General features: G+C 40.7%; 1 protein-coding gene across 2 annotated transcripts in view; it reads right to left on the minus strand.

Moving 5' to 3' along the window:
* Window positions 1-1,565: 1,565 nt before the first annotated feature.
* RELL2 (RELT like 2) overlaps window positions 1,566-27,786 on the minus strand; it is a 112,473-nt gene continuing 86,252 nt past the window's right edge. For both annotated transcript variants that reach the window (XM_089653836.1, XM_089653782.1), the window contains exons 7-8: window positions 19,556-19,591; window positions 1,566-13,229 (exon numbers count right to left, since the gene is read on the minus strand). In XM_089653836.1, the coding sequence (XP_089509962.1) occupies window positions 19,559-19,591 (33 nt within the window). In that variant the 3' untranslated portion in view covers window positions 1,566-13,229; window positions 19,556-19,558. The remainder of the gene's footprint in view (window positions 13,230-19,555; window positions 19,592-27,786) is intronic.

The following is a 27,786-nucleotide window of genomic DNA, read 5'->3' on the forward strand; positions in this document are numbered from 1 at the left end:
GCAGTTTGATCTATGTGTAGCCCTCACTGTTCAACAGAAGCCGAATTGTTTGAGTCCCTGCTGTCAAAATGCAATAGCACAGCAGGGGAAATTCCTGCATCCACATTGTGTGGATGCAGGATTCTGAGAACCTCAAAGTGTATACACGGCTTTAGAATATGTTGAGCGAGGCACAGGGCTAAGTTGAAAGTGTGACAACTGCGCTGTTCAGTAGCTTTCTAGCTTGCACTAGCCCCCCTCTGCCCTGCTTTGGCAACCTCTTCCTAAGCTGGTGCTGAATGAAGGACCCCTTTTAAATCCTCCTGGACTTGTGCCTCTACCTAGGTAAGCTGTCCTGCGCCCCTCTCTCCAACCCATCCCCCCACATCTGGCTCTCCTCTTTCTTTTCATGCTTTCCCTCTTTTTGTATTCCTTCTTTCTTCTCATGATCTTCTCTCTCTCCTCGTGCTTTCCTCTTTCTCTCTTCACTGCCTTCTTGTGCTCTTCTCTCCATCTCTTCTCATTCTCCCTCTCGTGCTCACTTCTCTCTCCCCCATCCCCCCTCTTCTCCCTCTTTGCTGCATCATGCTTGCTCTTTGTCTTGCCAAGTCTCTCTGTCTCCCACTTCTCGTGCTCCCTACTTTCTCTCACCTCTCCCCATCTCTCTCCCCGTCTCTGTGCTATCTCTCGCCTTTCTCTCTCTCCTCCCCCCCAGGCTGACTGCTACACTCTATATGCTGTGTTGTAGGTTACTTACTCCTGACCTGTGCACTCTGCGTACCTAGTCATGACCACAGTGTTCATTAAAACCAGAAACTGTTGAGACAACGAAGTTCTGAAGGTAGCCTCAACCAGACAAAGTGTTATCTTAGAATATGTTGAGGACAGCTTTGTGTGCAGAAAAGCAAGTTTGACTGAAACTTTAATTTTTTAAAAATGATCCTTTGTCCTGAGGTTTATGTGTGTCTGAGACTTGTGGCATAGTACTTGGGTGTATTTTATGGGTACAAAGACTGTGGCATAGGTGTGCAATGTATACAGTGACTAGGCTCAGGTTCTGTTTTACCTATCACTGTTCTTTAAGACATTGCACTGTTAGGCGTAACCTGACCATAACCACTGTTTGCTGGAGTGCCGTGTGCACCACATGGCTTTTTTCCTGCTCCATCCCAGGGTGCCCCAGGTCTTTCCTAATCCTGGTAATGTTCCCATTTGTTCTGTTAAAGCCAGGCAGGTTGTTTATATTCTTTAACTATCTAATTCTCTTAGTTTCTAATAGGAGTTTCTGTCATGTTTCGTCAGTAAACAAAGTCATGGGAGGTTGGATAAACAGATATACCAATGGTTTGGCTAGTAAAATGTCTACCTTATGAATATATCATCTGTATATGCAACTACTTGGCATTATTTCAAATGTTTTGAGGGGATGTCCAAGGACAAATCATTGCTGTTGGAGTTTCTTCTTTTTGTTTTCACAATTATACCTTATTTTTTGATGTAACATATACATCTTTGCACATATCTCATAACATCAAGCAGTTTTTGTATGTGCAAACACTGACAAAAAGAGTAAAAAAAGAGCAAACTTCACAGGTAAAGATCTTTTAATTTGCAATGTCAACAGTCCAAATGTTACATGCATGGCACCACCAATCTCACATGGCATAGTTTGGTAAAATAACATTCTACACGTTAGCTGGGATATGTGGCTAATGGCACAATAAAAGGTGTTTTTGATTTTTTTTTTTTCGCAAGTGCATAAAAATGTTCTCAACATTTACACATAACATAGCTGACACCATTTAATCACTGTATAAAATTGCTAACAATCAATAGTGTGGGCCCAAGCCCACATGTACAAAAAACAGAATACAGTATATTAGGCACACAACAGTATTTTTCTTATAATACCACCCTGTTTTCTTCATGTCAAAGTGATCTATGGTCAATTAGAAAAAATGACTTTGGGAATAAAATATAAGTGCATGCATGCATTCTATACAATAAATACAGATCTTTAGTGTGTACTGGCCACCAGTCCTACATTTCTAGAAACCTCTGTGTGTTTCAACTAAAAAGGGTTTGGTGCTTCTATATTTGGTCCTATAAATTGGTTCAGGAATGTCAGTGGCACAGGTGTAGGAACCTGGGGAAAAGGAGAACCGGCGAGGAGAATTATACCAGCAGATGGATTTGGATTCACATATATAACACTTGACACCTTATTGGTGTAAAGTACAGAATTACACATAGACCCCAGAATATGAAGATCAATAATGATGAATGCTGATAAATTTGTTAAACAAAGAAAAGACATTGTTTTTTCACCTACCCAAATACACTGTATTATTTAAAGAGGAGCTCCAACCAAAAGGAGAACCTCCACTTGTCTTCCTCCTCCCATATCCACAGCCACATTTGGCACTTTTTTTTGAGGGGGAATGAGTATCTGGTTTTGACAGGTACCCATTCCCACTTCCGGCTTAGTTCGCCACCGCCCCCCTCCTTCCCTCCGCAGTTACAGGTCCCAGAAGACTGCGGGACCAATCTCAAGGCGCAACGCAACATGTGCATTTGCAGTAGAAAACTGGCTGTGAACTTCACTTCTGGTTTTTCTCACTTGCAAATCCGGCACCAGTAACCCAGAAGCTAGTGAAGAACTAGCCAGAGTGACGACTGCGCTGGACCCCTGGACAGGTATGTGCCCTTATATTAAAAGTCAGCAGCTACAGTAGCTGCTGATTTTTATTTTTTTTCTAGTGGAGCCTGGACCTCCTATTTAAGAAGAGCCATTTGTCTGTAAAGTATTTCCTGTATCCAAGCCATATAACTCATAGTAGTCACTAGGGATTGAGTAAATCTGCCCAGGTTTGATTTGAGCCAAATTTAGCAAACCCAGCGGAAAGTCCTGGAACCCCAAACTTAGCTGAAAACCCTATTAAAGTTTAAGGGAAGTACATCTAACAATTTTTTTCTGACAATTTCCAATGCTAATAAGCAAGATATCGTTCAACAAAAGACATTGGAAGTTGGGCACTGCAATGGGGAACATGTACCCATGCAAAAAAAAAAAAAGAAAATGTTGAGCTGATAAAGCATCTTTTCTTTTAAGGGCAATGTTGAAAATGCAAACATCATTTAACATGCTTGGGGGCTTCACATGGTGTGATGGAACCCCAGGCAAGGTCCCGCCCTACAAGACACCTTGTTCCAATGTTGAACCCGCATTCAGGTCCTCAAAAAAGATGTGGAATTAACGGCGGTTCTTGAAAGAATATGAAAGCCCCCTTTCTAATACAGTGGTCTCCATATATCTGCCCTCTCCCAGGGGAATGAGTACAGGGATACATTAGTACCCCTTATACTACATTGCCAAAAAAGAGACACCTTGAAAAAGTCTATTAGTAGCAATACAAAAGACACCCTGAAATGTCTTTTGTTAAAAATTAAAAAAATAGAATAAAATTAAATTAAGAATACAAAAAAATGCTTTCAATGTACTTCCATCATCATGTCATTGGGCGATGTAAATCCTCCCAATGAAGTTTCCCTGCCACACTGCTGTTGCTAAATGATGGATCCCCATCAATGCCGATATGTAAAACACAGCAGAGGGGATCTTGGGTGACATAATTTACCTAGTATCGACATGATCATAACATTGCAGATGATCCCCAGCTATTTGTTTACAGAAGCAGTTGAACTGGCTCGGCGAAATGGCCAAACAGGGACAATTTGTTTGGCAAACTGAATAGGCTGGATTTGGATCAAACTCAAATTCAAACCAAACTTGAATCTCATTCCCATTAGTAGAAGACATTTCACTACTTATTCAAGTACTTTCCACAGTTTCAGGAACATACCACAGCAAGAATAGCAACACGCGTAACTAAATCACCTTAACCTAATCATCATGGTGCCATGAATTGTTACAAGGCAGCTACTGACTGCCCAAGACCATGATTTAACGTGTGACAAATTTTGAAAGTAGCCTGTTCATATTTACACAATCTAATGATCATGATGCCATACAATCTAGGAAAGGTGATAACTGAGTTACATGGCTGGAGATCTGAATGGTCAAATTGTTGTGGCAGATATGTTAAAGTGACATTATACACAGAGGGTGTAAAAGCCCCACCCTGTTTTGGGATGGTTGTTTAAAGAGTGATTGGATTACGGTGTTTGGATACATGCTGAGGTATGTCCCCAACATTCATTTTAACTGAGGAAGCTACCTGGCTCACATATTGATAGCAAGCCATATTTCTGGTTGTAAACATCCCTTGTGATAAATGGACCATTCTACCCTTTTTAAGGGGCATATGGAATACTAATGGCAATCAAAGTGTGAAGGAGCAAACTGATGTCATTGTTGTCCAAAGGTTAAATAACTTAATGAAACTGCGTTGTAAATTAAATTGTAACATGGTGTCCTAAAATTATATAAATGGTTAGACCATCCTCTAAGTGGTATAGGTGGATTCTGAAATTCTGCAGCATTGAGATCTCAATTCCAAAATGACTGACTCTATTCCTGCCTAGCTGAGAGTTTCACATATTCCAGCACCTCCTGCTGCATTCTTTATAAGATATAATACATCTGACAGAAAGAGTGGGAACCCTGTAAAATGGCCAGAGCAGGTGTGAAGGCCCAGGAAGCATAGAGATCTCATCAACACAATCTATGAAAGAAAAGAAAATGTGCAGTCCTTTACCTCTACAGCACGGGTGTCAAACTAGTGGCCCTCCAGCTGTTGCCAAACTACAAGTCCCATGAGGCATTGCAAGATTGACAGTTACAAGCATGACTCCCAAAGGCAGAGGCAAGATGGGACTTGTAGTTTGACAACAGCTGGAGGGCGGCCAGTTTGACACCCCTGGTCTACAGCATCTACCAATAGTTAAATGAAACGTATGGTTAGACTGAATCGTATTGTATATTGTGTGGGGAAATGCCATAAAATGGTCTTTAAACTGTGTCCATCATTACATACTGAGTCGTCTTATTTGTGCTACTCTTTTTTTTTTTTCATAAAAAATGTATAATTGGAAGAATCTAATAAATAACCCAAATACAACTGTTAATGAGCAGAAAGAACATAAAGATTATTGTTATGGAAGGCAGGAAGATTCCCTCCTGGCCCATGACCTGACAATACTGTAGGCCACGCTGTGTGGAGGGCCTTCGGCTATTTATCTGTGCTAACCCTTGTCTTGTAATTCTAAAGATGAGGGATATTATCTGAGGTTCATTCCACAAAGCTGTGCTCTGTGCTCTCAGCTTTGCAGTGGAAAATAACAAACCATGCTTTACAATCTCAGCGTCATTCCCTTGGCAGCTCCACAAACAAAGAATTGCTGTGAGTCCGGAGACACAATAAAGCTACAATAATGTTGTAAAAACAGACAGTATGTTATTCTTATCTTTAACCTTATATAAATCCTTGTCTTGTATTGTTATCCATTCTTTCTTCCAAATAACCCCTTAAAGTGAATTTAAAAAACCCCAAAACTATCATACTTACCTGCTCTTTGCAATAGTTTTGCACAGAGCAGTTCCAATCCTATTTGCTATGAGGGCACCCAAGCAGGCTCGCTCCCGAGCCACTGCTCTGCATGTCCATTCACACACACAGCACAGCTCTGCCCCCTCTACTGCTACAGGGCGGCCTGTGTGCGCAAAATCAAGTATATATATGTGATTTTGCAGTTCCGGGTAGGAGGGCTACCCATGCCGCCATTTGTGGCCTTGGCTGTCTATCACCAGCTCCCGGACGGTGATTCCTCGCCAGCACCCGGTGATCACCAAGCATCTCCGACGGGGGAGAGACCTGTATGTAAATAACACAGATCTGTCCCCTGGCATAGCATAGCCATACAAAGCAGTGTGCTTACAGTGTAAAGCACACACACAGTGAAACAGCACACAGTTAACCCTTTGATCACCCCACATGTTAACCCCTTCCTGCCCAGTGCCATTAGTACAGTGTCAGTGCTTTTTATTAGCACTGATCACTGTATTGGTGTCAATAGGGATGTCATTGACACCAAGTCAGTTCCCCCCAGTGTCAGAATGCCCGCCACAGTCCCGCTATAAGTCGCTGATCGCCACTATTGCTAGTGGCGCCATTTGTAAATGCTATAATTTTCACGTAAACCAGTTAATTTACACGTATTGGGATTTTTTTTTAGCAAAGACGTAGCAGAATACATTTTAGCCTAAATTTATGACGAAATTTGCTTTTTTACATTTTTTTACTTGACATGTTTAATAGCAAAAAGTCGAAAATATTGTTTTTTCCTCAAAATTGTCGGTCTTTTTTTGTTTATAGCGCAAAAATTTAAAACCACACAGGTGATCAATTACCACTGAAAGAAATCTCCATTTGTAGGAAAAAAAGGACGTAAATTTAATTCGGGTGCATGACCGCGCAATTGTCAGTTAAAGTTAAGCAGCACCGTATAGCAAACAATTTCCTGGTCAGGAAGGGAGATAAATCCTCTAGAGAGCAAGTGGTTAATAGGGCTGATAAGCAGGCAACCATCATGCCAGCTACTAGATACTCTAATTCACAGCAGAAGTACAACTAGATAATTGTCAGCAGCAGAGATTTAGAGAAAGGCATTCTTACTTTAAATGTAAAAGTGCACTTATCCTTTAGAGTGGAACTCCAGCCAAAAACTGTCACCAGGACAGAAAATGAAGGAAGTTCCAACAGGTACATAACAACAAAAAAACCAACAGAGATGACAAGTAAGGCTGAGAGGGATTATTTGAAAATACTGTGCAATCATTTACTATGAAATGCTAGCAACATGTTTCTGATATAGTGAAACACTGCACTGAATCACTAGCTAAAGATTGGCAAGTGGAAACACATCAAAAGAGTATTTTTTTTCTTTTTGAGATGATTTCTTTTATAAGACTCTTAAAGAGTATCTCCACTTTTGTTGAGAAAAAAACTTTCCCTTCTGGGTGATCCATGCACATTGCAAGGAATTTAACAAACATTGTTGCAGATCCCTATCTTTTGTTATTCTGAAGAAATAGCTGTTTGTTTGTCTGTGTCCATGTGCACAGTGAATCTGTATGGGAGTGGTTTCATAATTATCAATCAGCTGCTCGACCTGCAGAATCCTGAGGAAAGTAGCAGGGTCTGCATCCCTTTAGACGTGATTTTCCTTTTGGAGAATTTCACCGAAAATTACATTTTGTTGCAAAGGATGCCACAAATCTGACTTAGTGCAGACTTTTGGGAAAATCAGTGACCCAATCACACAAGTAGGAAATTACATTTCCTATTAGATTGTAAGCTCCTATAAGTAGGGCCCTCTTAATCCTCTTGTTTTGATTATATTGTTACTGCTGTCTCCCTTTATATTGTAAACTGCTGCTCAAACTGTTGGTGCTATGTAAGTCCTGTATTATAATAATAATAATTTCTGAGGGGTGTTCTGTATATTATCTGTGCATATTGCTTTTTATGAGAAAATGACAGCATTGCAGACTGAAAAGGAAAGGCAATTTTAAAACATTCAATTACACAATATGACTTGTGTCACAATTGTATATACTATATAGGCATTCCTTGGTTTACAAACGCCTGGGTTAATATATTTTTCGGTTTACGAATGAAAATCCATTGAAAATAATGCCTCAGTTTATGAATTTGTTTTCGCAATACGAACGGATTAATTGGTTTTCAATGCATTTACAATTTATTTTAATCATGTCCCTGTACTGTATTCATGCCTTTAAAGTGCACTTTATAAACAGTTTTAAACTGATAAGACTTTTTTTTACTTTTTTCTGACCTCTGAAACGGATTAATTGGTTTTCAATGCATTTGCAAATTAATTTTTAATCATGTCCCTGTACAGTATTTATGCCTTTAAAGTGCACTTTATAAATAGTTTTGAACAGATAAAGGACTTTTTTTTTTTTACTTTTTTCTGACCTCCGGTACCGATTAATTGGATTTCAGTGTATTTGTATGGGAAACCACGTTTTTGGTTTACAAATTTTTCACAATACGAAAAGTCCCGAGGAATGCATTAAGTTCGTAAACTGGAGTACACCTGTATATATTTTCTTTTACTTGTTATTTTTTTCCCAAAAGTGGAGTTACCCTTTAAGCATGTTGCATTTTAGGCATTTTAGGCAACTATGAAATAAATGTTCAGATTTAATATTAATATATAATTCTGGATTACATGAGAATATATAGTTAGCCAATAAAATTTATATGAAGACACAATAGTAAGGCCTAGTTTACATTGGCTTTGAGTGCAGGCATTTGAGGGGCTCCTCGAACGCCTATGGAAATGATACTATGGGCAGCACACAGTGCTGTTCACATTATCAAAACATGAAGCATTAGCGTCCTGACGCTTCAAAATTGAAGCCCCATGTCGAATCAGGAGGAGTTTGAAGCCTTTCAATGCCTCCCATTCAAGTCTACGGTGACAGGCATTTGCAGGGCGTTTGCAGTGCGGTTGCGGTGTGCTAATACCATTCGAATTTATTATAGGTGTTTGTGGTGCAGTTTTAACACTTGTAAAACGCTTATAAAATGCCTCAAACCATGCATAGGGCGTTTGGGGAGCATTTTTAATGCTTATAAACGCCCATGCTAAAGCTCATTAACGCCTGTCTAATGCCCATACTAATGCTATAGGGGCGTTTTTTAAGCGTTAGAAATTTAGTCAAGTGTGAACAAGCCCTAAGAGAGTTCTTCTTAACAGGAAATGCACATAAAGATAAAAAATGAACTGACCATTGTCTTATATATGATATATTTTTGTCCTCATGTGAAAGTGCTGGGTTCTTTCATACAGATTTTCAGTACATGAGGCTCCCACTGAAAACAGCTGCCCTAAGATGAGCATACTGTCAAGTGCCAAAGCCTCCACTATGGAGCTCCTTGGATCCAGGCTTTGCACAAGGCTTTAGTAGAGGCTCTGACATTTGAAAGCTGAATGACAGGTGGAGAGGTTTAGTGCTGGAGGGGGCAAGGCTTAATCTGGTATTTGTTAGAAGTGGAGGCCCCATGACCGGCCTAAGCCTTAGATATCAGATGTAATTTTATGAATGTACTGAAATTTCATGTTTGCAAGACCCCCATCTCCTCTCACTGTTCATCTACTGCTTTCAAGGCCATGATGGCTCATGGGGGCAGAATCTCCACCCCCTGTAACATCAGTAAGATTTAAAGATTAAGTAGTAATTGCTATCCCATTAAAAAAGTACAGTACAGTATGTCCATATAAGAGCTTTTCCTTTCTCCTTTGACGAACCAACTATCCCACCTACCTACCAGAACTGGTATGTGGTCATTTGGAGCCTTTTTAATGGTTTGCTATCACTATAGGTGAATATTTGCTAACTTAAGTGAATTTGGTGAACCAGCTGAAAAAAATCTTACATTAGTCATTAATTTCTATAAGGGCTCATGTAGGCAGCCACTGTTAATAAATGATGACATGTAAACACAGCCATATTCAAATGCAAGCTCCTAATGCAAAACAAAGCAAAGCTGCATTTCACCTGCTTTACCTGCAATATGCATTGATTTTAATAGGATCTCCTGCATCTAAAGATACTTAAAGTGTTACTAAACCCATGACCCTGCATTCACTATACCTAGTCTCCCACAGTACACAGAACATGGAAGTCCAATTATTTTAGTAAATATAAACTGCCAAATACCTTTTCTCATCAGCAGTATATAGCAGTCTTGTGACTTCTATCAGTGTCTGGCCGAGCACTGGTTAATCTTGTAGGAGGAGTTTTCATTCTCCTCCGACTGTCCTATGAGGCTGCACAACCCTTGACCCTCTGCCTGGACAGTGCTGATTGGCCCTGTGCTGATCACATGCACTCTCCCAAAGGGAAAAAAAACCTCTCTAGCCATACACACTAAACCGAGCATGTGTACAGTGGCTTCTAGGGCTCTGTACTATCAGTAGATGGATTGGGGACAGTAGAGGAGAATAAGAGAAGACAGGATCAAACAGCCTTTTTACACAATGCGGAGGATTAACCCCTTAGGTTCCACTGTGAGTATAACAAGCATGCATTACTGCATATTTAGACTGATTTTACAGTTGTGGGTTTAGTAACACTTTAAATCAAGTCAACACAGCTTCTAATCAGACTTCCAAGCAACACCATTTAAACAAATGAAATGGAATCTTCAAATTTGTGTTCAACTTGCCCTTTAAATGAGGCTAGTCTACATTAACCTTAAGAATGCTGATGCATACTGTACATGCCCCACTGGATGGCAACAGTTTTGGTATATAAAATTCATTACGTAACCCTGAAATAGCACCACAGCAAGAGTAAAAACAACTGTAAACGATTGTTCTCTATACTATTCCTGCTTAGGAGGATATCTTATAGATAATTCTGTACATCTTTTGGTTTGAAGGTAGCTCTTCTTTAGTCTTGTTCTTTATGCGTTTGCAGAGCTCGTGTAATTTCGTCTCATATTTGTCTCTCAATGCCACAATGGAATGGATTTTCGTCTTTAAAGGGAAATGTTAACGTTTTTACAAATATGCTTTATAATGCAATTAATATTATCAATGTGTGTTTATTAACAGGATAACTTTACATTTTTATAATGTAATACTAGCCTATTCATGATAACTAGACCACGTTGTGTGTATGTGAACCCTAACACTGAAAGCCTCTTATTTGCTTTTTTTTCCTGTTAAAGAGGATCTTCAGGGTGTTTGCAAAAAACTAAAATCCTACAAATACTGTAGCTGCTGACTTTTAATAAAAGGATACTTACCTGTCCAGGGATCCAGTGCCATCCTCACCTAAAGCGGTTCTTCACCCATCTTCAGGTCCTTGATGACGGCTTGTTTAGTGTGGAAAGCCAGCTGTGAATCCTTGAAGCTTCACAGCCGACTTCCCACTGTATGCACGCAAGTCATGCTGCGCTGTGTGATCTTGTTATCTTAAGACCCCGGTCGCACTGGGTGCGACTTGGCATGCGAATTGCAAATTACATACCAAATCGCACCCTATTGTCCGCAATTACTTGGTCAGAGCCACACTGATTTCTAAAGTAGTGCATGCACTACTTTTGGTGCGATTTGCATAGACATCTGTGTCAGATGTCTTGGAAATCGAACCTCAAATCACAATGACATCCCGACTTTGAAATCATGCGACTTACAGTGAAGTCAGGATCGATGTGACCGGGGTGTAAGAAGAGTAAGCTCGGGTTCACACTATGCAGTGCAGGACAACGCATGTAATTTATCAGCTTTTGTTTATTTACGTAAACCTCTATCCCAAAAGGAAAAACATGCTTCTGTGACTGCTCGTGTAACTGCAGTGTAAACTGGAGTTTGGCTTCAATTTGTTAGTGTATCTAAATCTGCTTGTACATCTAACACTCCCCTCCCCCCAGGCTAACAATGCTGCTGTCCAAAGGTGCCCTTGTGCTCCTTCATCCAGACTGGGGGCACTCTAATACAGGAGGTGTATTACTAGCCAGATTACCAGATGGAAACAGAAGGAAAAAGCCTAAAACAAGAAGACTAATGCAGCCACCACATCTAATGATTAGTAAGCTGCAGTATGTTACATTTTTGGTTTTGGGTTTAATACTGTTTTAAGCCATATCCCCAAAAGGACATGAAGAAGCAAAATAGCAGCTTTCAAATCTCTTCCAAAGAGAAAGTAAAAATATACCATCAAGGCTTGATTTAATACAGACACTGTATCTAGTAAATAAATAATAGACAACAGCATAACCATACATGGCGAGACACAAAACACCAGGACACCCTCCTGTGGTCTTCCAACATTCTTCCTAAAGTATACCTGTGATGAAGGAAAACAAGGAGGATGACACTGATCTCCTGAAAATGCTAGAAGTCATCTGTCTTTGACTTCAATAGTGTCACTGCAGAATATAAAAGTCAGACAAGTTTATCTCCATACTTCTGGGTCAATGACTAAAAGTACTGAAGCTAGTGAATCAGCGTGTCAGCTAAGTAACCAACATTTTTAGGAAAAGTCTGCAAGGGTGGCCTCTTTTTGGCGAGGTTAAAGTGTTACTAAATCCTCATAAAAACAAAACTAAACAAAAAAAAGTACATAGTGCTGGCAACCTCAGCAGTTACCACATTTGCCAATCTCTTTTTCTTGCTCTCTCCCTCAATTTTTCCTTCGAAATTGCCCCCTTCCCTGCCTGCTGTTTTGAAGTGTCTCTGTTCCCATATCGGGACCCATGGAGACACCTTTGTGTATGCCCTCCTGCTGGCACCTACATAAGCCCATAAAAAAATATACATGCATGCAACATACATAGGTCACGTATTCTTCTACCTGGAAGTTCAGGGAAGTGGCACTCTGTGCCCAGTGCCAGTGCGGGGATCAGTGACAGCAGGTAAGTGTGTGTGAGCACTGGGACATTTAAAGTCACTTGGTCGTTTTTCACTTTAATACTAAGAATGCATTAAGGTAAAAAAAAAAAAAAAAACAGTAATCCTTTACTGCTACTTTAACTTTAAAAAGCTTCTGTAATTTCCATTTGAAAAACAACTTGTAATGCAACATACTAACTGCTTTCATATCAGCCTTGCAGAAATACCTAAAATGGATATATTAATACTTACATATCAATAGTTTATCCTACATTATTTCCAAAATTCTATTGCTACCTAGATTTGGCAGCCAGGCCTTATTCTACCCCCCTTGATGCATTAAAAAACAATCGTAATTATAATTAAAACAATTTAATGAAAACAAAAAGTGGCTTATGTATTAAATGTGTACAATCAAGTATACTTCTTTTTGACCATAGCAATCAATTAGAATCCTTGTTTCATGTCAACTTTGCACTTCTAAAATGATAACTGGAAACTGACTGGTTGTTTGGGTCAACAAGACATGTTCTTGTCAGGACATTTTGCATACACAGGCCCCTAACAGAGGAGTCTATGAGAAAGTAGTCAGTTCTGTTATGTCTGAACTTGTAGCTGTACGCATGGTGCCATATTCCCCGAAAATGGTTTCAGTGTCAGTGACAAGCCTGTTATATTCTATTCTGTGTCTTTTTTTATCTTTTTACAATAAATGTCATATATTCCTCTTGTCATATTTGCTACAGTAGCCTATTCTGCTCTCCGGCATATCTCGGGTTCTGCTTCACCTTGTTCTTAATTGAATCCACCAGCGGAGAGGTCAGCCCCATCAGTCTTCTTCCTAATGTGCCACTTGCCTGAGGCAATAAAGTGAGAGAAATGGCAATTTGTGATCGAGAAATGAGGAGAACATTATAAACATAAAGGTCAGAAGAAAATATACAGGATGTTATACTACAATACATCAGCTTGAAATTGGAATAAAGGTTAAATCAAGAACAATTCTATTAGTCTTTCTTATACATACACATTTAGACTAGGTTCACATATGTGCGGGTGGTGCCACTGCGGATCGACACGAAAATCTGTGCAGCCGCACCACCTACACAGAGGAATGCGGACCCACTAGCTTTAATGGCACGCCGCCCGCACTGGAAAAACGCAACTGTACTGGGAACCGAGGTTCCCGTGCGGACTGCGTTTTCGGAAGAAGTGCAGGGATTTCTTCCCTGCGTGTCACGGGCACGGGAGTCCATTCAAATGAATGGGCTCTCGTGCCTGCGTAAAATGAGGCCCGCATGGCCGCATATATGTGAACCAGGGGTAACAGTACAGACTGTGATTGAATACGGTGAAGTCTTTGCAGATTCTTCCTGTTTTAGATTTTTGGATTACCTGAAATTAAAGTGGACCTATTTCTTACCCTGAATGGACAATGGAACAGGTCCCTTTAAAGCTGAACTCCCATACCATCAGTCTTGCACATTTGTACAGGCTCCTCTCTTGTACTGAAATTGCTTATTCTGATTTCACTGCACTCTTACAGTGCACATTAGAAGCTGCAGCAAATTATATGGAGCCTATTTTATTTCCTGGCTGGATGACATCAAGCATCACCTAGCCCTTTCTTTACCAGCCTGCCCCTTTCATTTATTAAATTTTAATTATTTTAGTCACGAAGGCTCAGTTTCACATGTTGGCATTACCTAAGGCACTCTGCATGCAAAAGCAACCTGCCTACGAACACCCACTCCTCCAGATTGATCATTTTCTGTTGGGCATTACTCAAGAGATAAATCTATAATTCTACCACTTTACACAACTCTAGTTAGGCCACATCTGAAGTGTGCTGTCATGTTCTGGTCACCAATCCTCAGGAGGGATATGCTGGAAATGGAGCGTCCAAAGAGCAACGCTAATATGAGGGCTGGAGGACCTCGGTTATGAGGAACAATTACAAGCTTTAAACGTATTCTCCCTGGAGAAGAGATACTTATAAGAGGGGATATGATCACAAATTCAAATATCTAAATGGTCATAGGGAGAAAACTATTCAGGGGGCACTCTTTATGTCTGGAGGAAAAGAAATTTAATCTCCAAACATGGAAAGGTTTCTTCACAGTGAGAGCTGTGAAAATGTGGAATAGACTCCCACAAGAGTTGGTTCTGGCCAGCTCAGTGAATTGCTTCAAAAAAGGCCAGGATTGTTTCTTAGATGCACAGAATATAACTGCAAACTGACATTTATAGGTAAAGTTGATCCAGGGAATATCCGATTGCCTCTCGGGGGATCAGGAAGAAATTTTTTTCCCTGCAGGAGCAAATAGGATCGTGCTTTGCTGGGGTTTTTTACCATCCTCTGGATCAATTTTTTTCTTTTTTTTTTTTTTTAATGGTTGAACCGAACCATGTAACTGTAACTATGTATTCAGTCTTAATTCTCTTAAGAAGACACACGGCCACTCATTGAAGTTTAAAGATTACTTTAAACTGCGCAAGGGGTTCTTTACTGTTAGATTGGTAAGCATGTGAAACTCCCTTCGACAGATGGTGGTGTCAGCGGGGAGTGTTGATAATTTAATAAAACTTTTAGATGTGTTTCTTAACTAACGCAATATACAGGGATATTGGAAATGGTGACATAAACATACACACATGGATGGACCGGTATCTTTATTCAACCTTACGAACTATGTAACTATATATGCTAGTGAAGAAGGGGTTATTGAAGCAAACCTGTTGCTTTTGCACTTCACAAAGTACAGGTTCAGTTTAAGATTATCAAAGCTAAATTCCAGGAATTATCTGTATTGCATACTTACAGTTGTGCTCAAATGTTTGCATACCCTGGCATAAATCATGAGATTTTGTCATTAATATAGAAAATGTGACTGTTCGTGCCAATTATTTAGGGATAGTGGTCATATGAAGCCATTTATTGTCACAAAGTTGTTTGATTCCTTGTAAATCCCAATGATAACAGAAATCACCCAAATGGCCCTGATCAAAAGTTTACATACCCTGGAATGTTTGGCCTTGGTACAGACGCACAAGGAGACACACACACGTTAAAATGGCAATTAAAGGTTAATTTCCCACATTTGTGGCTTTTTAAATTGCAATTGTTGCCTGTGTATAAATAGTCAGTGAGCTTGTTAGCTCTGACATGGATGCACTGAGCAGGCTAGATACTGACCTGCGTAACAAGGTAATAGAACTTTATAAAGATGGAAAAGGATATAAAAAAATATCCAAAGCCTTAAATATGCCAGTCAGTACTGTTCAATCACTTATTGAGAAGTGGAAAATTCGGGGATCTCATGATGCTAAGCCAAGGTCAGGTAGACCAAGAAAGGTTGCAGTCACAAGTGCCAGAAGTTTGGGATACAAAGAAAAACCCACAGATAAGAAATACAGGCTGCTCTGGGAAGAGACGGTGTAGTTTTTTTCAAGGAACGCAATACAAGGATACTGGGAACAAAAATGAGCTGCATGGTTGAGTTGCCAAAAAGAAGCCTTTACTGCCCCAATGCCACAAAAAAGCCCAGTTTGAATATGCTCGACAACATCTTGACATGCCTCACAGCTTCTGGCAGACTGTAATCTGGAGTGACGAGAACAAAATAGAGCTTTGTGGTCACAACCATAAGCGGTATATTTGGAGAGGGTTCATCAAGGCCTATAGGTACAGGAATACTATCCGCACTGTGAAGCATGGTGGTGGCATACTGATGTTTTGGGGGTATGTGAGCTCTAAAGGCACAGGGAATCTTGTAAAAATCGATGGCAAGAGTAATGCAGCATGCTATTAGAAAATACTGTCAGACAATTTGTATTCTTCTGCACTGTGTCAAGTGGTACTTGTGGTTTAGGCCAAATGCCTGGAATGCAGAAGAATAAAGAGGCATAGGTTTTATCACAGCTTTAAGTCTAGTGAAGCTGGACTTTACACAGTACAGCCCTGGCCAAAAGTTTTGAGAACTTTTAATTTTCACAGAGTCTGCTTCTTCAGTGTTTTTACAACTTTTAGTCAGATGTTACTATGGTATACTGAAGTATAGTTACAAACATTTCATAAGTGTCAAAGGCTTCTACTGACAATTACATTACGTTTATACAAAGAGTCAATATTCTCAGTGTTGACCCTTCTTTTTCAAGACCGCTGCAATTTGCCCTGGCATGCTGTCAATCAACTTCAGGGCCACATCTTGACTGATGGCAGCCCATTCTTGCATGATCAATGCTTGGAGTTTGTCAGAATTTGCGGGGTTTTTTTGTTCACCCACTTCTTAAGGATTGACCACAAGTTCTCAATGGGATTAAGGTCTGGGGAGTTTCCTGGCCATGGACCCAAAATTTCAATATTTTGTTCCCTAAATCACTTAGTTATCACTTTTGCCTTATGGCAAGGTGCTCCATCATGCTGAAAAAGGCATTGTTCATCACCAAATTGTTCTTGGATGGTTGGGAGAAGTTGTTCTTGGAGGATGTTTTTGTACCATTCTTTATTCATGGCTGTGTTCTTAGGCAAAATTGTGAGTGAGCCCACTCCCTTGGCTGAGAAGCAACCCCACACATGAATGGTCTCAGGATGCTTTACTGTTGGCATGACACAGGACAGATGGTGGTACGCACCTTTTCTTCTCCAGACAAGGTTTTTTCCAGATGCCCCAAACAATTGCAAAGGAGATTCATCAGAGAAAATGACTTTACCCCAGTCTTCAGCAATCCAATCCCTGTACCTTTTGCAGAACGTCAGTCTGTTCCTGATGTTTTTCCTGGAGAGAAGTGGCTTCTTTTCTGCTCTTCTTGACACCAGGCCATCCTCCAAAAGTCTTTGCCTCACTGTGCGTGTAAATGCACTCACACCTGCTTGCTGCCATTCCTGAGCAAACTCTGCACTGGTGGTGCCCCAATCCCACAGCTGAATCAACTTTAGGAGATGGTCCTGGCGTGTGCTAACTTTCTTGGGCGCCCTGAAGCCTTCTTCACAACACGTGAACCTCTCCACTTGAAGTTCTTGATGATCCGATAAATGGTTGATTTAGGTGCAAACTTAGTAGCAGCAATATCCTTGCCTGTGAATCACTTTTTGTGCAAAGCAATGATGACTGCATGTGTTTTCTGGCAGGTAAATAAATATTTGTGTCATTCTCAAAACTTTTGGCCAGGGTTGTAGATCACCCCACATTTTTGGCCTCTAAAATTTCTAATAGACATAAGGAACCTCTAGATGCCTGCAATTAGGGTTTGGGTTCAGTTTACTTTTTATGTACACCTGAAAAAAAGATTGAGGATATTATGCCGTGTCAGGGAAATGTATGTGAATTGGAGTAAGTGAGCTACGTTTATACTTAGTTTGTCTAAAGGCTTGTCTCCATTGCACTCCTCACAAATGCAAATTATTATTTTTGTATAATAGGCTGCAGTGAATCATGGACATTGATATAGTGATGTTGCATAAAGGGCAGCACAGCGGCTAAGTGGTTAGCACTACTAGGGTCATCGGTTTAGATCTCAACCACTGCACTACCTGCTTGGAGTTTGCATGTTCTCCCTGTGTCTGCGTGGGTTTCCTCCAGTTTCTCCGGTTTCCTCCCACATTCAGAAGACATACTGGTAGGTTAATTAGCTCATGTCTAAATTGGCCCTAGTGTGTGTATGTATGAATGTGAGGTAGGGACCTTAGATCGTAAGCTCCTTGAGGGCAGGGACTGCTGTGAATGTACAATATATGTAAAGCACTGAGTAAATTGACAGTACTATAGAAGTACCTGTAATAAATAAAATAAGTAAGTGTATTATAAAATAAGAACTTAACATACTGCAGCCTACCAGTCCTTAGATGAGGTGGCTATATGAGTTTCCTTTTTTCCCTGGTAATCTTATGATTAAAGAACTTTAAGTCCTAGAGTGACAATGCTCACTAGCTCCACTGTATCAATGGAGGAAGCCATCGTTGTAACCTAGGTTAGACTTCAGACATTCAAACATATCTTCCTCTCTTCATCTCCAATACATGGGAGGTGAGGGATTAGTTTACAGAAGAAGGATAACATTGTTTGTGCTTCCAGGAAGTGACAAGGACATGCATTTCTGGCAAGCTCAACAAGTATGTTCTGTACTTGCTGAAAATGTCCTGTGTAGCACCATCCTAGTTCATTTGCTAAGATGTTAGGCTTTGTCTCTTCTGTATTCAGTGGAGCAGTTTTTGATTACCTCTGGCTTCTCTGGGTCTCACAGACTGTGGGTATGATTGCCCTCCCCTACCTTCCAGAGGCTTCTGAAACATTTCTGGGTGGGAGGTGGCTACCCCCCACATCTGCAGCAGTTATCCTGACTCCATCTTTTTATTCAATGGGGTCACAGATGTGGCATAGCTAGCTGGAGGGCCTACTCCTGAGGATCCCTTTTTTTTAAAAAAAACTAGTCAAGGAAACCCTCAGCTAGGAACCTGGTCTGCAGAGCTCACTGAAGAGAGCCCAGTGGAAGTTAGAAGGGGTCTGGCTGTCCTGTGGCATTGTGAGCATTAACCTCTCCCTTGCTGAAAAGTGTTTGGTGGATACTGCAAGGAGACATCCGATGATCCTGTGACATTGTGTGTACTGACCTGAGCTCAGGATTCTTGTGTGCTGTATCCCTTGGGTGGACGAGCTGATGGTATTTCTACCTGGGAGAGTTTCTAAAAACAGGGCTCAGTTTCTGCCATTTATACTTATTCTTGCATACAGACTGCTCAGAGAAACTTAGGGGAGTGAAGTGTCCTCCTGTAAATATTCAGTGAACCTGGAGTATCCCATATCACCCTAAACCCCCTCCAAGTTTCTTCAGTAATAAAGGCATCCCCTAGACTGAGTCAGAGTGAGTGATCTGTTGCTATGTGCCTGGCTGCCTCTGCACTAATCTTGAGAAGAAACCAGCTAAATTACAGTGGCTCCTTTAGGGGTAGCGCTAACCTGAAAACAAGTAAACTAATGCAACCATCACATTGTAGGCTGCAATATATAAAAAAATGTATGTTTAATAATCCTTTATTTTTTTTGTTTTTCTGTACAGGGTCTGTATACTTTGTATAAACCTACACATAGTATTGGCTTGATCACCTTTACATGCTCTGTAAAATCTGCAGATATTTTCCCAGCAATGCCTATTATCAGAGTAGTGGAGATAATCTAATACTTACATATCATTGCTCCTGAGAAGAGTGTTCACTTTTAACCTGTGGAATAAACAAAAGGGTTACAGTTTTATTATGGTAGTAAGGAAAGGCAAAGCAGATGACAGATTCATTTGTTTCTTATAATGTGAACTTTAAAAAATCTTTTCCAGCCCATGATATAATTTATTAGGTGGACAATTTACAAAGACAAATAACATTTAGTATGCTGGGGCTGTTCTATAACAAATCAATGTGTAGTAATTTAAACCAAATCATCTTCCACTGCTTTGAATGTGACTTCAGGTTGGTTTCTGTGGGTGGCTGCTCTTTGTCATCAGTTAGCTGTGTGAAGTGTTTCCATTTGATGCAGTGCATACCGAGAGTAAGGGTGGTAATGTTTAGTGGGTCAGGGATGGAGTAAATTTTGTTTCGGCTTGTTCTGGCTTAAAACACAACTAACCCCCCAATATATTAAAATTATTCTTCAAGAACAGAAAGGATTTTCCCACAATCTGACTGTGAAAACGTCTTTCATTGAATGGTACAGAATGCAGTTCTTAGCATTTCACACCTATAAGCACTTTCTCTCTGAGGAAACAATAAAATATATGTAAAACAACAAGTTTATTTAATAAAGATCGATCGGCTGTTCAATTTGCAAGGGATTTTTTGCTTGGACCTGGATGGATGATGGAAGTCAACACAGTTTCACCTAATTCATTACGCTAAGGGAAAATTATCTTGCAAAGGGAAATAGCTTATTTGCCTTTAGTAAATTAACCCCAAAATCACTACAATGTCATACAATCTTTAACACTGCAATTTCATTTTCCCCCAAATAATTGTAAAGTAGAATTAAAGGCATAACGTTCTTTTTCATTCTGGATAGATTATTGCAGGACATAGATGGGTCGTTTACCAGCCGAATTTTCGTCCGGCCGTTTTTAGTGGATCTTCTCGTTTACTTTTATCTGCAGCTTTCATTAAAAGAATACCTGGTAACCCTACCATCCTAGTTTAGGCACTTCCTCTTATAGGGTGACAATGTTCTGTCTTCCAATTGTGCTTTTATATTGTCACCCTGTCTGGCCGTTTTTAGTGGATCTTCTCGTTTACTTTTATTGGTCATGCTGGAAAATCCACGAAAAACTTCAGTTTTTCGTGGACATCGGTGGCAGCATCGCTGCCACCAACAACTGATTTTTTGTTTATCGGACAAAAATTCAGCCTAAGGGAGGGTTGTAACCTGTCAGTTTCTTCTTGCCATCTGTGTCCTATTGAGGAGATTTCTGTTCATTCCTTCCCCACAGCCAAAAAATGAGAGGAAAACCATCCAAAGTGAGGGAATCCTTGGTTGTCAACGAGAACTAGTGTCCCTACTGGAAGATTTCCCTTCTATTTTTTTCTGACGCTAACCCAAAATTTGGATTTTCTTTTACTTTCAATCTCGGTAATAACTAGACAAATATAGAGGGTGAGTCTCTATAATGGAAACATTATTATATTATACAGGATTTATATAGCGCCAACAGTTTGCTCAGCGCTTTACAATATAACAGGAGACAATACAGCAACAATACAGTTCAATACAAGAGGGAAAGGAGGGCCCTGCTCCTTGGAGCTTACAATCTAGGAGAACATAGACAACAATAAAAACTTGGCAAGTGTTCTAATCCCTCTCCACTCCACTTTCCACATTGCCTTTAGCAATACTTTAAATCTGCAGCTTTCATTAAAAGAATACCTGGTAACCCTACCATCCTAGTTTAGGCACTTCCTCTTATAAGGTGACAATGTTCTGTCTTCCAATTGTGCTTTTATATTGTCACCCTGTCCCACCAGCTTTCAATGCAGATTCCATTTCCATAACATTACCATTGCAATAAACATTCTGCTGGCATTGTTCACTTTTGTTACCATCAAGTAACCCACCTCAAGAAATTCCATGCAGCCATTGCTGGAGTACATGAATGTAGATAGGAAAAAGCTGCAAAGGGACTGGAGAAGGTCAGCAGCATTAGACAAAGCTTAAAAAAGTAGCAACTGTTTATGATACATGGTATTTTGGCAACCCAAGTGGCTCATTTTTAAAGCAGCAGTATAACTTTACAGCGCCCACAATGCTGCTAAAAAATATGCACATTTAGTAGGGATGGCTTATTTATTGTAACACCTTGACTTCTCAGCAGCATGTAATCTATAGTGGATTCTCACTTAGAGTACACAAACGAGCCCAGAAACAGCCTATAAAGGTCACTACAGTGATAATACGAGCCCAAAGTCTCGTTTTCTCCTCTGTGTGCTGGGAGAGCCATTAACAGCAATTAGTATCTCCAGGCACACTCAGTGCTTGGGCTCTGTTCCAGACCACTGCAGATCATCCATTACCACAGACAGCAGATTACACTCTATATTGTGGAATGTAGACCTGGCTGAAGCCAATGCAATGTACAGGAAAGGCATGGATGGTTGACCACCATGAAATTATTCTAAATATACTATATATACTATAGATCACAGGTCTGTTCAAAGATCTTAAGATGACAAAAGCAAAGCCTTTCTGCCTGTAAGGTTAATAAATATCATGGTCTGTTTTCCTGTTAAGTGGGTGTGAGTTTTTCCTTATTCCTCTTAGGAAACCGGTCTGTATACATGACATTAATGAAACTTGCTATTATATCTGTGAAAACAATTCCTGACTGTCTGTATATTATTCCTGTGTATGGCTCAGTTACAAAATATAATATATATTTTGAAACATGTACAACCAAAATCAAAGTCGTCATATATACCTGAAGTGAGAAAAAAACCTGAAGCTGAGGTAATAAAAATCTTTTGAGAAAATCACATTCATTGCAAAGATTTTTACAAACGTTATTGCAGAGTTTAATTTGGTTTTGTTCTGCAGATATAGAGAAAGGTCAGTCCAATGCATGTTCAAAAAGTCAGCGCTACACTACTGTACTGCAGGTGGGAAACAATGCTGTAAATTGAAAATTCTTTCTGAAATAGAAGTGTTAATAGTTTATTTTTGGTATAAAAACAATGGAAAACCACCTGAGCTACCATGAATAGACTAATGTTCTAGGTGTGGGTTGCCGCTGACACCTGGCTATACACCTGGATAGAATAGGATCAAAAATGTAACAAAAATGGTGCTGCGCTCCCACACTTGTATTTATATAAAATATTACATCAAAATGAGGCTTCAAATTCACCCCTAGTGAATCCTCCTGTGTATAATTGTCACAAACTAAATTCTTCATACAACGTGTGTCCCTCAACAGGGTGAAAGCACAAATAGCACTAAGCCACACATGATAAAACACTTGGCATGAAATGAATGCCCAAAGGTGCAGTGGAAATTAGCTGACAAATGGCACTATTGTGCCCATAAAACAAACAATGGGACTGTCAGGTCAGGTGTGCTGGGAGCAGAGGAGTCTTCTTGTTTTCTGAACACTGATGAGGAAGCTGAGTTGCAATTAGATCATATGAAAATCACCCGGACATCAGGAGAGGTGATACCTGTAAGTTCTGAAGGGGGATACCACCACTGTTTGTTACATTTTTGTTACATTAAATATAGTTTATTTTTATCAATTAAGAAAATAGAAAGTAAATGAATAGAAGAGAAATTCAAATCAAATCAATATTTGGTGTGCACACCCTTTGCCTTCAAAATGGCATCAATTCCAGCCAATAGCCTTACTAAATACCGACCTGAAGCTCTTTGCAAAAATCCTTGCCAATCGGTTGCTTTCACATATTCCTCGACTAATACACAGGGATCAGTCAGGCTTTGTCCCAATTTGATCCATGCCGCTAAGACATCTAAAACCCACTTATTCTACTCTCAGAGTCAACAGGCAGTTTATGCAAGGGACCCTGGAACATATCAGGGTGGGGGCCCCATGCTCTGCAGGATCTCTGCTCTCTACTCTCACCCTTTGACAGCCATGAAAGTCAATGAGACGTCTTTCCTATTACCAACGGGATATGGCAGGAGTGCCCCCTTTCTCCCCTTATATTCATTCTAACCCTGGAACCTTTTCTTTGCTTGGTCCATGCCGACCCTAATATTGCTGGATACCACAAACCTTCAGGAATTCATAAGGTAGTGATTTTGGCTAACAATGTGATTTTCTTTGTCACAGACCTGCTTACCTCTTCACCTACCGTAATTTATTACGTGCTCTCTGAGACTTTGTCGTATTTTAAAAATTAACTTGGCAAAGTCTTCCACTCTGAACGTTTCTACTGATCTCAGCAAAGTTCGCTGTCCTTCTCTTCCGGCCCTTCTTCTCTTTTCGATGAGCCACGGACGCAGTTTGGTACGAACATTACGCCAAACGCCTCTAACTTATATGCTTAACATTTTGAGCCACTTCTACTCAAGATTAAAGAAGATTTACAGCTCTAGCACTCGCAAACATTAATGTGGTTCGCAGGGTGCAGCACGCTAAAAATGATGGTGCACCCCCAAGTGCTTTATTTGCTGCAAGCCCTTCCCATACAGCTCCCCCCTCTCTGTTTCAGGAAAGTCAGTTCCATGTTTCATGACTTTTTTTGGTCCCACAGGAAACAGTGCCTTACTTTGCAGAGCCTATCCTTACCTAAGCTCTTTGGTGGAGTATGCCTCCCCAACATCCATGCTTACTATCGGGCGGCACATCTAACCAGGTTGCCACGGTGCAGCAAAGCACTGGGTCACCATAGAACTGGACAACTCCCAAGGTACAGCCGTGAGTTGGCCATGGATTTTTTCCCCTCTGCCTAAAGAACTATGTGTGCATCCTACGGTTTGGAAATCTCTACACCCCTCACCGCTAATACCCATTCTTGGCAACCCAAAATTAATCCCAGGACTTCATAATGTGCAGTTCCACCGCTTGAAATCTAATCGATATACCCACTTGACAGATTTCATAACTTCAGGTGGTGCATTAATCTCTATGGACCTTACCTGCCTGGCGGACCCTCCCTTGAACTTCTTGGGTGGTGTCCAGCTGCGTCATTTTCTCTGTAACAAGCTCAATCCTCAGGTATTACCCATGCACTTACTGAGTTTGAGACTTTGTGCCATAAAGGGGAACCTGTTCGACATTGCCTTTCTTTGATATATGCCTCTCTAGTTTGTCTGTTAGTGGACTAAGTTCCACCCTTTATCTCGAAATGGGAATTTGAATTGGGTATGCAATTCACAACCAAACAGAGAATTCTCCACTTTGCCCAAAAATCCTCCATCGCTACTAGAGTACAAGAGACCAGTTACAAGATCCTTACCAGATGGTATAGGGTTCCCACCATAATCCCTTCTCACCCTCCAGCTCGTGTTGGTAATGTGGTTGCGGAGAGTGGTTCCATGGTCCACATCTTTTGGCAATGCCCGAACATTCAGCTGTTTTGGTGAAAGGTGACCAGCGTACTTAAACAGCTGACCAATGTTGTCTGCCCATTGCACCTGTAGGAGCTCTCAAAAAATATAAGGCAGCTCTCACCATGCAGCTCCTGAACACAGTGAAGGACTGTGTCTTGCTCCATTGGGAAGATGTCAATCCCCCTATGAAATCTCTCTGGTTTTATAAAAAGAATGAACTCAGAGATATGGAAGACCTTACAGCTACTCTGCGCAACATGGAAGAGACCTTCAACGAAATGTGGAGACCTTGGCAGTATTTTGTCTATACCAATCTCAATGCCTATCTCAATGAGTTTACTCTTCCTACATGATTTTCCTACTCTCCTAGCCTCCTCCCTGAAAGAGGATGACTCTCCTCCTTTTCTTGCCCCCTCTGTCATTCTCCACTCCACTCCCTTCCTTTTATCTTCTTTCTTCCTAGCTGTCATTTTCCTTTTATTCCTCCCCCAAGCCCTACCCCTTTCCTCACCCCCTCTCCCTCTTGTCCTGACTCCTTCCTTTGTCCATTATTTCTTCATATCACTAATGGCATGTGCTCTTTCACCCTTTTAGTTCTTTTTGGCAGTGCCCCATTTTGTTTTCTGGAATAACTGGGTGATGTAATTACAGCTTGCCAGGGCGTATTGTCAAACACATCCTCAACTAGTTTCAATCACTTAATGCTTATAATATTATTTATATATGCAATGTTTCTGAATACTATTATTGAAATGTTTTACATTTCTTTAACATGTATGTGCTGTCTTGCACATTGTTACTAGTTCTTTCAACATGGAACCTTGTTTCCTATGTCAGATATCTGTGATTTGCATGCCTTTGTAAACCGTCTGTCTTTAAAAAATAAAAGAATTATAAAAAAAACCCAAGCAAACCAAAAAAACAGCAACAATTCTTTTACGTACACTTGCACACAGTTTTGAAGGAACTCAGCAGATAGATTGTTCCAAACATCTTGGAGAACTAACCATAGATCTTCTATGGATATAGGCTGCCTCCAAGCCTTCTGTCTCTTCATGTAATCACAGACAAACTCAATGATGTTGAGATCAGGACTCTGTGGGGACCAAACCATCACTTCCAGGACTCCTTGTTCTCCTTCATGCTGTAGATAGTTCTTAATGACATTGGCTGTATTTCTGGGGTCTTTGTCATGATGTAAAATAAATTTGGGGCCAATCACACGCCTACCTGATGGTATGAAATGATGGATAAGTATTCGCCTGTATTTCTTAGCATTGAGTACACCATTGATCCTGACCAAATCTCCAACTCCATTGCCTTCTGCTACAGCCAAATATTTCAACTCATCAGTTCAGGGCACCTGCTGGAATTTTTCTGCTCCACAGTTCCTAAATTTTCATGCATAGTTGAGTCTCTCAGCTTTGTTTCCGTGTCGGAGGTATGTTTTTTTTGGGCACAATTCTTCCATGAAGACTATTTCTGGCCAGACGTGTTCGGACAGTAGATGGGTGTTTCTGAGTTCCACTGGTTTCCTCCTGTTCTGTGCTGACAGAACTGCTGGATATCTTCTGATGTCGAAGGGAAGTAAGCATGATGTGCCTTTCTTCTGCTGCATTAAGTTTGCTTTGACAACCACTACATCTATACACCTCAAAGTTGCCCATTTCTTTCTGCTTCTTCAAAAGAGCTTGAACAGCACTTCTTGAAAACCCAGTCTGCTCTGAAATCTTGTGTCTTGTTGCTGTTGTCAGTCTTGCCATAGTGATAGCCTGTGACATGAAACTGTCTTCCACAACCTCACCTTAGTAGAAGATTTTGGCCGTTCCTCACTTTATTTGAAGCCTCCTACACAGATGTTTCTGTTTCAGTTAAACACTGTGTTTCAACCTACATATGAAATTGAAGATCATTTGCACCTACTTGGCATAATTGATTAAACATACACCTGGCTCTACAAGTGAAACTCGAGGGGTGTACTCACTTCTGTAAGATACTGTATATATGTGTGTGTGTGTGTGTGTGTGTGTGTGTGTGTGAAACTCGACAAATTTGAATATCGTGCAAAAGTTCATTTATTTCAGTAATGCAACTTAAAAGGTGAAACTAATACATGAGATAGACTCATTACATGCAAAGCAAGAGAGTTTAAGCTGTGATTTGTCATAATTGTGATGATTATGGCTTACAGCTCATGAAAACCCCAAATCCACAATCTCAGAAAATTAGAATATTGTGAAAAGGTGCAATATTCTAGGCTCAAAGTGTCCCACTCTAATCAGCTAATTAAGCCATATCACCTGCAAAGGGTTCTTGAGCCTTTAAATCAGGGGTGGCGAACACGCGGCTCTCGAGCCGCGTGCGGCTCCCGGCCAAAAGGAATGCGGCTCTTTGCCTCTTATCATATTTTGTATACTGTGGCTCTTTGCCAAGTTTCATGTTTCTCTTATTTTTACCTGTTCCTCTATCCAGCGGCGCGCTGTCTTCCGGCTTCTGTAGTGTGGGCACTGGGCATGACAGCCGTGTGCCAAGTGCGCATGTGCAAGAAGCGGTGCTTTTTGTGAATGGTAAGGCGGTACCTGGGACACATGACAGATCCCAGAAGCCGCCGGACCAATCACAAAGCGCAAGTGCTTCTCGCTCATGCGCACTGGGCACCCGGCTGTCATGCCGAGCGCCATTACAGAAGCCGGGAAGACAGCGCGCGGCTGGATCGAGGAACAGGTAAGATCAAACAAAAACTCTGCGGAAGTAAGAGCGGGTACCTGTCAAATTCAGTTACCCGCTCCCCACCTCCCCAAAGGTTAGCAGTCATCTGTACTGTCCGCAGTCTCTGGTCATCCCTGTGCTGTCCGCAGTCTCTGGTCATCCCTGT

This window comes from Staurois parvus, unplaced genomic scaffold (assembly GCF_062004578.1).
Source record: "Staurois parvus isolate SC_StPar_1 unplaced genomic scaffold, SC_StPar_1.0 ptg000006l, whole genome shotgun sequence".
In the NCBI taxonomy this organism is placed as follows: domain Eukaryota; kingdom Metazoa; phylum Chordata; class Amphibia; order Anura; family Ranidae; genus Staurois; species Staurois parvus.